We start from the raw sequence: 13,416 nt of genomic DNA on the forward strand, positions 1-13,416 counted from the left end.
GCAGTCTTCTTCATTCCCCTCTGAAATGCAGCAAACGGAGGAACACCTGTTTTGGAAGTAGAGTGCTTACAATGACATCACTCAACTGCCAGGAATACATTTCTAATAACGCATGTAGTCGTAAAGAATTGCCGACTGCCGCATGGCTTCATACATTAATACTAATATTATATAATTGTGCGCCAAGTGTGCTAAAGCCAGCCTTGCGATTCGTCCTGCTCGGCTGCAGCACGAGTCCATCTAGTTAGTGAAAAAATCCCTTGCCGCTAGATCTGAACAACAAGCACGATAAAGGCGGCGCAAACGGATGAAAGTATTCTTACAAGGACTTGTAGCATGAACCAACTCGCCTAAACAAGGATTTTAATTTACTGCTAGCTCCCATCTTGGCACGAAAAACGGAAGGCGCATGTTTGTCACCTAGACGAGTTTTGTCGCAAAGTGCTGCGCACTTGTATGTTATGAATCGAGCCGGCATGCAGCGACCATGAAGTGGTGCAAGCATAAAATTTGCGTGCAAAAAGAGCCTGATAACTTACTGCGCATGCCAATGATCTTTGTGGATTACAAGCAGATTTGCGGCAGCAGTGACAATCGGCAAGACAAAAAATGCCGACGATCGCATCCCGCTTACATTGTATTAGGAAAATTACGTCGGGCAGTGCTATACTGGATTTGCTCCCCTCAAAATTCATCCGTTGTATCTCTGAATGTAGTTTGGCAAGAAAAGTATACTTACCAAAGCCATTTCCAACACGTGGAGATGCTGACACTTCGCTTTCGTTCGAGTCAAAATCACGGCTTGCGCCAGCATCGTTTCTTTCTTGGAGAGGTTTGCTCTTTGCAATCGGTTCTAACATGTAGGGGATGACGCCAAGATACTACGGGTAATCTTCGATGTGTTCCATCGTCGCATAAGAAGCAAAATAACAACCTCGAACCGCCGAGCGCCGCGGTTCATGTGCAGCGGCGGCGGCCGAGCCGACCGAGCCAGCGCCATTGTTGACGTCACAAGCGCCCAACCAATCACAGGCGGCAACGAGGCGCGCGAGCTCACCCGAGGCTGCTGCTGCACTTCTCGCCCAAATAAAATAGGTTTGCGCTTTCCTTTGCCTAATTTCGACGAGAAATTCGAATTCCGAGGGTGGAAAACTGTAAAGTGCATCTCTCCACTCAATTTTTCTGGGAAACCTTTCAGCATCCCTTTAAACCACGGAACATGGGAGGTAGATGTAATGTGTTTTCGAGGGATGTATTTATCAATTAAAAATTTCGTTTTTTCTTTGTACAAGGCCCAATTTTCCTCAACACAACGAGTTTGAAAACTTGGAATGTAGTCAGCAATGAAATTCATTAGTTCATGGTTTATGGAGTCAAAATTAGCGTTTTTGTAGTCAAAAATAACTTTTGGCGTTTTGGTAGTGGGAACAGAAATTCGCAGTTCGAAATAAATGAGGCAATGATCACTTAAACCAGGCATATATTTTAAACAGGAGATAAGCTGAGGTGTGGTAGTAAGGATGAGATCGAGGATGTTAGCAGCCTGCGCTGTGGCTCGCGTAGGCTGAAGAACAAGCTGCTTAAAATTGGAATCCAGGCAAAGGTTGACGAAGAGAGAGCACTCGGATGAACCATCAGATGTAGGAGGGGATTCATGCCAGTTAATTGCTTGAAAATTAAAATCGCCAAGAAGAAAGATTGGACTTGAAGGGAACTGGACAACTAACTCATTTAATACATCATGTAGATCAGAACTAAACACACACACACAATAAAATCACGATACCCGAGAGTGACACGTGCACACACAATTTCTAATGATGAAAATGTCTAAAACACATGATCTCAAACCGTCACGTACGGCGATCAGTACCCCGCCATCAGTAAGCAAAATATTGCTACGGACGCTGGGAGGACGACGAAGTGGTTTTGTGACGAAGACGACGCTGAGGTGCGAGCTTGTGTGCTGTGAGACTACTCCAAGCCGTCGGTCCCTTGCGTAGCAGATTACCTCTGCTGTTTCTATTGCTGCTTCTAGCCGCCACGTATCATTTGGTGGAGGTTGCTAAATTCGATCCCCGACCTCAAGCTGGCTGTCCGCCGTGGCCGCCGTCTCGCCACCATGTCTAACGAGTCCGAGCCATCTCCCTCTCCGTCTACACCGCCAGCGGTCGTCGTCGCCCACCACCGCGAACCGGGCACGTTCTGCGGTACAGACGACGTTGATGTGGACGACTGGCTGGCCCTTTACGAACGCGTCAGCACGCACAACAGGTGGGATCCAACGCTGATGCTCGCTAATGTGATATTTTATCTGACCGGCACCGCGAGAGTGTGGTTCGAAACCCACGAAGAGGACTTGACCTCATGGGACATCTGTAAACAGAAGCTCCGCGACCTCTTCGGAAAACCCATCGGCCGCCAACTCGCCGCCAAGAAGGCCCTCGCGTCACGCGCCCAAACTTCCTCCGAGCCATACATAGCCTACATACAAGACGTCCTCGCCTTGTGCCGAAAGTGGATAAAGACATGTCCGAGGCAGATCGAGTTGGCCACATACTGAAAGGCATTGCCTACGATGCCTTTAACCTGCTTCTATGTAAAGACTGTTCCACGGTCGCCTCTGTTCTTGAGGTGTGCCGGCGTTTCGAGCAAGCCAAACACCGGCGCATTTCTCACCGTTTTGACCGGCTGCCGAACACTGCTGCTAGCTCCTCGTGTGAAGATCTGCCAACATTGCGGCAGCCTTCCGACCCGGCTAACTTAACCCGTATCGTGCGCCGCGAACTGGAGGCGATGACGCCCGCTGTTTCTTCCTTGCCACTGCCGGACAACACCTTGGCCCTCATCCAAGCCGTCGTTCGACAGGAGGTTGCGAACATGCGTTGCGAGGTTGCGTGGATGGTGTCCCGGTCCTTGCCCTCATTGATACTGGCGCCCAAGTGTCTGTCCTGAGCTTTTCTTTGCGCCGCCGTCTGAAGAAAGTTTTAACGCCTGCCGCCATGTCCACGGTTCGCGTCGCCGATGGCAGCCCCGCTGCCGTGATTGGGATGTGCACTGCGAGAGTCAGCATTGCCGGACGTCATATACCCGTTCTGTTCACCGTCCTGACCAGGTGCCCTCAGGACATAATCCTTGGCCTTGACTTTTTAACCGCCCATTCAGCTCTTATTGACTGTTCCTCAGGCCTTCTCTGATTGGATCTGCCCCTGTGCAATGACGACTCCACCAGCTCACCTCGCCTTCAATCCACCGAGTTTGCTCGTCTCCCGCCACAAGCTGCTGTCTACATCCCTATGTCGCCTTCTCCTCCCGTCCCTGATGGAGACTACGTCGCCTGCCCTATCACCGCTGTGATTCTGAATCATAACGTCCTCTTTCCCCACACCATTGTCCACATCACCAACAACTGCACCTGCCTCCCTGTCCTCAACTTCAGCCTGTCCCCTCAGGTACTTCCGACCGGCATTTCTCTTGCTGATCTGTCCCCATTGACCGATTGCACAGTCTCTGTCCTGGCTCCTGACCCAACGACTGCCGTCTCCAATGTCCCTACATCGCAGCCCTCCCGTGAGGATTCTATTTCCCGGATGATAGCGGCCGATCTACCCTCTGCTGATTCTACAGCTCTTCACAGCCTCTTGTCCTCCTACAGTGATATTTTTGACTTTGGGGACCGTCCCTTGGGTCAAACCTCTGTTATCGCCCACCACATTGACACCGGCGAGGCCCGCCCTATTCACAGACGGCCCTCGCAGAGCGCCGTGTTATTCAGGCAGAAGTGGACAAGATGCTGGCCCGCAACATCATCGAGCCTTCGAGTAGTCCTTGGGCGTCCCCTGTCGTGCTTGTTAAAAAGAAAGATCAAACTTGGCTATTCTGCGTCGATTACCGCCATCTGAATGCCGTCACAAAGAAAGACGTCTACCCTTTGCCCCGAATTGACGACGCTCTCGACTGCTTGCACGGCGCCAGTTACTTTTCCTCCATCGATCTTCGCTCAGGGTACTGGCAGATCGCTGTCGATGAACGGGATCGGGAGAAAACCGCCTTTGTCACCCCGGACGGCCTGTACCAGTTTAAAGTCATGCCTTTTGGCCTGTGCAATGCCCCTGCAACCTTCGAGCGCATGATGGACTCCCTCCTGCGCGGTTTTAAGTGGACGACATGCCTCTGCTACTTAGATGACGTGATTGTTTTTTCGTCCACATTCCCAAGCCATCTTCATCGCCTTTCAGCCATCCTTGCCGTCTTCCGCCGCGCTGGTCTTCAGCTGAACTCGAAGAAAGGTACCTTCGGCCGCCGACAGCTCAAGGTCCTTGGCCACTCGGTCGATTCTGCTGGGATCCAACCCGACCCCGACAAGGTCCGCGCCGTGCGTTCATTTCCTACTCCGCGCTCCTCCGGTGATGTGCGCAGCTTTCTCGGCCTATGTTCCTATTTCCGCCGGTTCATCCAGAACTTTGCGGAAATAGCCCGACCTCTTACCACGCTCCTCAAGAAGGACATCCCGTTCTCTTGGGGACCCCCCCAAGCTGACGCCTTCAGAGCCCTTATCAATGCCCTCACTGCTCCGCCTGTGTTGGCTCACTTTGATCCTTCAGCCCCAACAGAACTTCGGACCGATGCGAGCCGCCATGGCATTGGTGCCCTACTTGCTCAGCGGCAACGCAACAAGCTTCGCGTTACGGCGTACGCGAGCCGTCTCCTTTCTGTGTCAGAGCGCAACTATTCTATCACCGAGCGGGAATGCCTCGCCCTGGTTTGGGCTGTTGCAAAATTCCGCCCTTACTTGTTTGGGCACCCTTTCTCTGTTATCACGGATCACCACGCTTTATGCTGGCTTTCTTCGCTCAAAGACCCTACAGGCCGGCTGGGGCGCTGGGCTCTTCGCCTTCAAGAGTACACATTTTGTGTCGTCCACAAGTCCGGCCGCTTGCACCAGGACGCGGATTGCTTGTCCCGTTACCCTGTCGATGCGCCTTCCTCCAACGAATGCGAGGCTGACGCCTGCGTCTTATCCATCTCGGCCTTCCGCAACATTGCGCAAGAACAGCGCTTGGATTCTTCGCTACGTTCCCTCATCGACCGCCTCACTGCCAACCGCTGTGATGCGTCCCTCGCCCCGTTTGTGCTCCATGAGAACGTCCTCTACCGGCGCAATATGCGGCCTGACGGCGCTGACCTCTTGCTCGTGGTCCCGCAACACCTGCGCTGCAGCGTCCTTGAGCAGCTTCATGACGTTCCCACGGCCGGTCATCTTGGAGTCTCCCGCACCTACGACAGCGTGCGCCGCCGCTTCTTTTGGCCCGGTCTATACCGTTCTGTCCGCCGTTATGTGGCCGCTTGCGAGCTGTGCCAACGACGGAAGACGCCCTCGGTTCTCCCTCCCGGACACCTTCAGCCGATTCCCATCCCCGTAGACCCGTTTTCCCGTGTCGGCCTCGACCTGCTCGGCCCTTTTCCGGTGTCTGCTATGGGAAACAAATGGATCGCGGTCGCGACGGACTACTCCACGCGCTACGCTATTACGCGAGCGATCCCAACCAGCTGCGCAACTGATGTCGCTGACTTTCTCCTGCACGACGTCATACTTCACCACGGTGCTCCCCGTCACCTGCTCACCGATCGCGGCCGCTGCTTTCTTTCCAAAGTGGTCGCCGAACTGCTCCGCTTCTGCTCCGTCCATCATCAATTCGCCACGGCCTACCATCCGCAGACGAACGGGCTCACTGAACGTCTGAACCGTACCCTCACCAACATGATTTCCATGTACGTCTCCGACCATCACCGCGACTGGGATATTAGCCTCCCATTTGTTACATTCGCCTACAATTCTACGCGTCACGATACAGCCGGTTTCTCCCCTTTTTACCTTCTCTTTGGCCGCGATCCTTTGCTGCCCTTCGACAGTGTACTGCCCGCCACCGCCTCCACGAGTCCTTACGCTCGGGACGCCATCGCTCGCGCCGACGCTGCCCGTCTTGTCGCCCGCCAGCGGCTGTCGGCCTCCCAAGTCAATCAGAAACGACGTCATGACTGTCGCCGTCGTGAAGTCACCTACTCTCCTGGCTCTCTTGTTTTACTCTGGGTCCCTTCCCGCCGTGTGGGCCTTTGTGAAAAACTGCTCCCCCGATATACAGGCCCTTATCGGGTCGTACGTCCGGTGACCGCGGTGACTTACGAGATCACCCCGCTACAACCGCCATCCCCGGCCGCTGCACCCCGCACCGACATCGTCCATGTGTCCCGCCTCAAACCTTACAACTCGCCGTCTAGCTGGCCTGTGTAGTGCGCACCGGGACGGTGCTTTTGCCGCGAGGGGGGTCATGCTACGGACGCTGGGAGGACGACGAAGTGGTTTTGTGACGAAGACGACGCTGAGGTGCGAGCTTGTGTGCAGTGAGACTACTCCAAGCCGTCGGTCCCTTGCGTAGCAGATTACCTCTGCTGTTTCTATTGCTGCTTCTAGCCGCCACGTATCAATATGTTCACACGGAAAAATTTTGAAAGCACTTTCACATTCAAAGATTGCGTGATCTGCAATATCGCTCGAGAGCCATGTTTCAGTAAAGATAACGTCTGCTGAACATGCGTCAATAACTGAAGACAATTATTCGTCACGTTTGTTACGGACACTGCTCCTTCGAGAAATCCCCACGAGGTCCGCCTGTGCCCGGTTTCAAGACTCTCGGGCTAAGGAGTCGGCGGCCTCGTTGCCGGGATTTCCAGGGAACACAGGCACCCAGATGAGCTCAGCGCGTCGGGGGAGGTGGGCATGTGCAGCAGGCATTGTGCAGGGGGATGAACCCTGCCCCTGGTAAAATTTAGAATGGCGGTTTTAGAGTTACTATATTGATGCAACGGGCGTCTGTGTACGCCAGAGCGATGGCTGTAGCGGTCTCCTCGGCTTCATCAGAGGTGGTATGCCTAAAGGAAGCTCCAAGGTTAGGGGTTATGTGTGGGTTGTGGGCAACCACCGTGGCTGTGTGCTCATCGAACGTTACAATGAAGGCTTCATGATGCCTACAGGAAATGAATGGGCATTGACTTCAGTCTTGTTACGCAGCGCGTTTTGGAGTATAGCGTCCAGGCAGCGTTCGTCCTCTGTTCGATCCGTCGCACGTTTGTGGCTCTGGCGTCCGGCAGCAGCGTTCACATTCAGAACTAACGTTCCCCAAACCGGGTCCCAGCACAACGCTCTGCGTCTGTTGCACCCATGGCCCTTACCGGAAGTAGACCTACGGTGACCAGCAGTGTTGGAATACTGCGCCGGTTGGGCCAAACTGCGTCATTGCATTAAACAGCTGCTGCATGCTGATACAAACGGGTGCTTTTTCTGCCAATGCAGTGACGCAGCCTTGCGGCATCCTAATAGAAATGGGAAAATTGCGCCAAACTGCTCCGATGAGCACTGCTTTCGAATTTGGCGGTGGCGTTTGATAGCTATCGAGACAGACATACCCTTAGTTATCGTCGCCGTTTTAAATATCGAGGTCTGTTGAAGCCCCCATGTAACGAACATAACGGTCTCGTGGCATTCGTTCTGTGTTCCCAAAGGTAGCATAAATGATCTAATGCCGAGTCAAATGGTGCACTTTTTGTGCCATAGGCGCGAGCCACCTTCGGTTCGGGAAAGTGTTGGCTCAAGTTTCGAGCCCCCAACCCGTTTTCCCATCGGTTAGAAAGCACGAGCTTTATAAATTTTATTTTTATTTCCTTATCTTATTTTTATTGTTTTTGTTTATTTTATTATTCTTTATTTTTCCTTTTATTTTATTTATGAAACCCGTGCATTCATTAGATGCGCCTTTATCCATGCTCGAACCTTGAGCCTTCGTGGCGGAGTGGTAGCGTCTCCGCGTCAAATGCCGAAGGCCCTGGTTCGATTCCCACCCTCGGCGCAGTTTCTTTTTAAGCAGTGACGCCGAAAGGCGGGCAGATCTGCCGACGCGTCTGTCGACACGCCTGCCGACGCGTCTGCTAACGACAGTATGAGCATTAAAGGCTTTCGCCTTAAAAACATAATCTACAGCTTGTATGACGTCACAGCGGCAGTAGCGCCACAGGTGCGCAGCGCGGCAAACACACACCGTAACTGCAGCCGGGCTCTCTGAAGGAGCAAGCTGGTGGCCCATAATCTACAGCTGGTATGACGTCACAGCGGCACAGGTGCGCGGCGCGGCGTAACTGCAGCCGGGCTATCTGAAGGAGCGAGGAATGTGACGCTGTGACTCGGGGCACGCCACCGCAACGATGCAGGTCACAAGAATGCCCTTTTTCATGCAGGCCTTACTGATATGGATTACCACGTCAACGCCGCCGGGCTGTCAAGGCAGCTGTTACAACCTGGACATGGATTCCGACGTTCGGCACCAAGCTGACTTCATGGACAACGAAAGCGACGCCATGCAGTACCCGCTTGTTTCAACCTTTCCCCATCTGGCGAACCGTTTCCACATCTGGCAACCAGGAACTACGCTCAGCGCCACCGCGTTGATTGGACTACAAATACCGCCAACACTGCGATCACTCGAGGCACGCCACCGCAACGATGCAGGTCACAAGAATGCCCTTTTTCATGCAGGTTGGTTACTTACCAAATTCAATTTGCATTCGCTCTGATAACGCGTTTTTGGTTGCGGTGTCGTGCCCCATCGACGCTGACTGCAGTTTGCGAAGGTTCTTGTGCACTTCATGCTACCAGTGTATCAACGCCTATGTCGTTTGTCTTATGCTTGTGCTAGCCGGGGATGTGGAATTGAATCCAGGACCCCCAGAGAATAACGCCCCTCAACCGTCCCTTGAATCAATTGCCTTGGCTATATCCCGCATTGAATGGTCTCAAAATACTATGCTTAGTGAACTAGCGTTGATTCGTGCTGCTCAGTCGAAGGTCGAGGATTCAATATCCAGTCTTTCAGCACGAGTTGACGCCCTGGAACAAATCACGAGCTGAAACCAGTTAAGTAGCCCGAGTTTATCAGCTGATCCTGATATTTCATTAACACTTCTTTTTGGGCAAGTTGGTTCATATTTGAAAACTTTAAAAGGGCGCAAACACACACGACCACAAAGTGTGTCTCGTCTCTTGTACTTTGTGGTCGTGTGTTTTTGCGCCCTTTTAAAGTTTTCAAATATGATCCTGATATGGCTAAACTTTCATCCGACATTAAGCTACTTTCTGATAAATGTGATGACGCTGAGAACCGCCTCCGACGGTCCAATTTGCTGTTTTTTGGAATCGCAGATCAACAAGATGAATCTTGGTCTGAGTCTGAATCGCGGATTATTTCATTCTGCGCGGACGAGCTCGATGTCACAATTGATAGCCACGATATTGAGCGTGCTCACAGACTTGGTCGTTTCCAACAAGGAAAAAACCGCCCTATCATTGTAAACTTTCTGAGATTTAAAGACAAAGGGCGTATCCTTTTTGCCAGCTCCAAGCTTAAAAATTCTTCCTTTTCTGTCCGTGAGGACTACTCTGCACGCGTTCGCTTGGCAAGGAAGAAACTTTTTTCGTACGGTCAGCAACGAGGTGGCTCATTTAAAATCCGTTTTGATGAGCTCATCATGAACAACAAACAGTTTGTGTACGATGCTGTTAAAGATTCTGTGGTTGAAATAAATTTATAGCGCTCACCGCAGGCACACAGGTCTTTTATGCACCAATGTTTCCAAAATCGTACGCGTGCAGCCCCTGCCCCAACCGATAAATCAGTTTCCGTTTTACTAACAAATATTCGAAGTTATTTTACTAAGAAAGAAGCCGTGGAAGCTATATTGCAAGACAACAGCATAGATATTGCCATCTTTACTGAAACGTGGCTCACACCTCATATACTGAATGACGAACTTTTCCAATATAAGCAATCCTTCACTTGTTTCCGCCGTGACAGACCAGGGCGTAGGGGAGGCGGCGTGATGGTTCTTGTTTAAAGTATTCTGGTCTCTTCTGCTGTCGCAGTCAATAGTAAAAGCGAAATCATTTGCGTGAACGTTTCTCTTGCTCATTGCACCAATATAATAATCGCATGTTACCGAGCACCTGACTCTGATCATTCCTTCATCGACGACTTAAGTACCATTCTGCTCGACATAAATAAACAGTTTCCCAGAGCCAACCTCATAGTTAGCGGAAATTTTAACTTCCCAGACATCGATTGTGACAATCTAACCGCATCTTCCCGCCATTCCAGAGAATTTTTGGATCTTATTCTTTCGTTTGACCTCTCTCAAGCAGTCAGAATACCAACTCGGGGCACTAACATCCTAGATCTTGCTCTTGCATCTAATCCTGATTTAATCCAGTCTTTATCATCCATCGCCGGTCTTAGCGATCATAGCATAGTGTTGTTCAACTTTTCAGTTCGCATTACTTCACGACAACGCTCACTGAAATACATACGCGACTACAAAAAAGCCAATTTTTCTAAAATCAATGAAGAACTAGCCAAATTTCTTCTCCACTTCGAACAGACTCCTTCTTTCAGGTCTATTGATGATAACTGCTCCATGTATAGAGATAAAATTACCTCTTTAACTGAATCTTATGTACCCCTCGTTTGCATTCGTGGTGATGCCGGAAAACCATGGTTTACCAACTCTTTAAGAAGTCTGTGCAATATAAAAAAACGATTATTTAGAGAAGCTAAGAGCTCCAACTTAGCGTCTAAATGGAAAAAATATTTTAGCTGTCTGCGAAATTATACCAAGTTGCTTAAGAGCACTAAACAAAACTTACAGCAATGACCTACTCGATATCCTTCGAAACAACCCAAAAAAGTTCTTGACTATTTTAACTCCAGGTCGTAGCGGGTCGCATAATATATCTTTATTAGATCAAGATGGTTGTCATGTTCCAAATGAGTTTCGCTCGGACGTAATGAATGCGTACTTCTCATCTGTTTTCACCCACGAACCAGCCGTAAACATTCCTACATCACAGAGCCTAAATGTATCTGAAATGCCACCTATTAGTATCTCAGCCGAAGGAATATGTAAACTTATTGAAGATTTAAAGGTATCAAATGCTCCTGGGCCCGACAACATTTCTGCGAAAATTCTTAAAGGTACCAAAGTAATATCCAGCCACTTCCTACAATTCATTTTCACGCAATCTATTTCTAGTGGCCAAATCCCGTCTGAGTGGAAGATTAGCCGAGTCGTGCCTGGCTTCAAGGCAGGAAACCGCTTTGATCCATCAAATTATCGTCCCATCTCGCTAACATGCATTGCGTGTAAACTACTTGAACATATTATTTACTCCCAAGTAGCTAACCACCTCGATAGAAATTCTTTTTTCTTTCCAAACCAACACGGATTCCGTTCTGGCTACTCATGTGAAACTCAACTTTTTGAATTTACGACTGACCTCCACCTAAACCTTGATTCCTTGTTTCAAACAGATATTATCTACCTCGATTTTTCGAAAGCTTTCGACCGAGTTCCCCACCAGCGCCTCTTGGCTAAACTTTCTTCCCTTTCACTGCACCCGCTGATATTATCATGGATTCGCAGTTTCCTAACTAATCGTTCGCAATACACCGTCATCGACAACCATCCTTCTACCGTCACTAGTCACCTCTGGAGTGCCTCACGGCTCAGTTCTTGGGCCGCTCCTGTTTCTTGTCTTTATCAATGACCTTCCTGCCGGCATTTCATCATCCATCCGTTTGTTCGCAGATGATTGCTTTCTTTACCGCCGTGTTAGCACTACGAACGACCAGTCATTGCTGCAGGATGACCTGAACTTGATACAAAGTTGGTGCTCGACCTGGCTCATGAAACTGAACGAAACTAAATGCAAGTTTATGCACGTGTCCCGTAAACGATCTAACCTGCACTTTTCATACACGCTAAACAGGACCGCGCTATCTGAAGTTGAATCCTACAGATACCTCGGCATAGAAATAACAACTGATCTTAACTGGTAGAAGCACATTACGTCCCTTGCTGCTAGCGTTTCTAAATCACTAGGATTCATCAGACGATCGCTCACATTTTCTCCCCCTAAGGTTAGACTAATCACATACGAAACTTTCATCCGCACTAGACTTGAATATGCATCGAGCATTTGGGATCCCCATCAAGAGTATTTAACACATATGTTAGAGGCCATTCAAAATCGAGCTGCTCGGTTTATAACATCAAATTATGATTCTTGGTCGAGTGTTACTAATATCAAACCCTCCGTTGGTTTACCTTCTTTGGCATCCCGTCGTAAGATAGCAAGGCTCTGTCTATTTCATAAACTTCATTATAATTTTCCCCAACTGCGTGAGAGTCTAATTTTGCCCCCTTTAAGATCATCGCGACGTTTGTTTAATTGCCGCAGTATTCAACGCATTCATGGTTCAACCAATGTGTTCAATTCCTCGTTCTTGCCAGCTGCCATAGCCGAGTGGAATGTCCTTCCAGGCAGTGTTGTGAATGAAGTTAATTCCCTAAAATTTAAACAGATGTTAATTGATTTATTCCCCAAATAATTCCTGTTGAAGGCCCTTTTTCTTTCTCTTTTTTTCTTTTTTCTTTCTTTTTCTTTTGTTTACCTACTTACTCGCATGTTTTTCTTTTGAAGTGTTCACAGCTGTATCTACATGTGTCTAAGTTTATGTTCCAACTTTGTTCTTTGTGACTTCATTACTGTTCGCCCCCTCCCCCCCCCCCTTATGTAATGCCCCCTGGGGCCCTTAAGGGTAAATAAATGATGATGATGATGAGTTGGTCGCCCATATTCACTCCGCTAAAGGTCAAACGTAGCTGCGGCCGGGTCACGCGCAGGCTTGAGTATTGCTTTAGGTTGTGGCGGGGCTACATTAGGAACGGGCAGCCGAGGGGGCGGCTCGAATGGCCTGGCAGGCCCAGACGGTGCGAAATAGAGTTGCATCCGTAGCGCGCAACGCGCTCTGTTGTGGTTGAGGCGTCCATCTACTGCGCCATACCTTTCCTCAAAACTAACCGGCGGCTCACTCCCGCCGTTCACTTACGACCGCTACGGAGTCTTCTACACGGATGCTGATGCAGTGCTGCCAACCTCCAGAGCCGCTTCTCCCCCAATTTGCAACCAAAAATTCCCTAGATACGAAAAATAGTGTTCAGTTGTATATTGTAAAATTGTATATTAATGCGTAGTTCAGTAGCAAGTTTTATCATGCAGCTACCCTATTACCAAACGTTGGTAAGCAAATTAGCTGTAAATTCGAAGTGAAGGATGTAAAATGAAGAACTTCTAAATGAAGCTACGCAGCGCTTGTCTCTCGTCCCGATGTTTTGCGCTGTTCCATCAAGAAGGTAAACTGTAGCGCTCTTTGCAAATTACAAATTAAAGGCTCTATATCGTATATGCCTTTTTTCCCACTGTACGCAAGATAGTAAACATGCATCGGCATGTGAAATTAACTGAATTTTTTC

General features: G+C 49.6%; 1 protein-coding gene across 1 annotated transcript; it reads left to right on the forward strand.

Moving 5' to 3' along the window:
• The first annotated feature begins 9,150 nt into the window (after positions 1-9,150).
• On the forward strand, positions 9,151-9,639 carry LOC149344755 (uncharacterized). The gene has a single exon (XM_089547295.1). It carries the CDS (start codon positions 9,151-9,153, stop codon positions 9,637-9,639), a length of 489 nt encoding a protein of 162 aa, XP_089403421.1.
• Positions 9,640-13,416: the final 3,777 nt, after the last annotated feature.

Source organism: Amblyomma mixtum, chromosome 5 (genome assembly GCF_055824585.1).
Source record: "Amblyomma mixtum isolate Tamu chromosome 5, ASM5582458v1, whole genome shotgun sequence".
Classification (NCBI taxonomy): Eukaryota; Metazoa; Arthropoda; class Arachnida; order Ixodida; family Ixodidae; genus Amblyomma; species Amblyomma mixtum.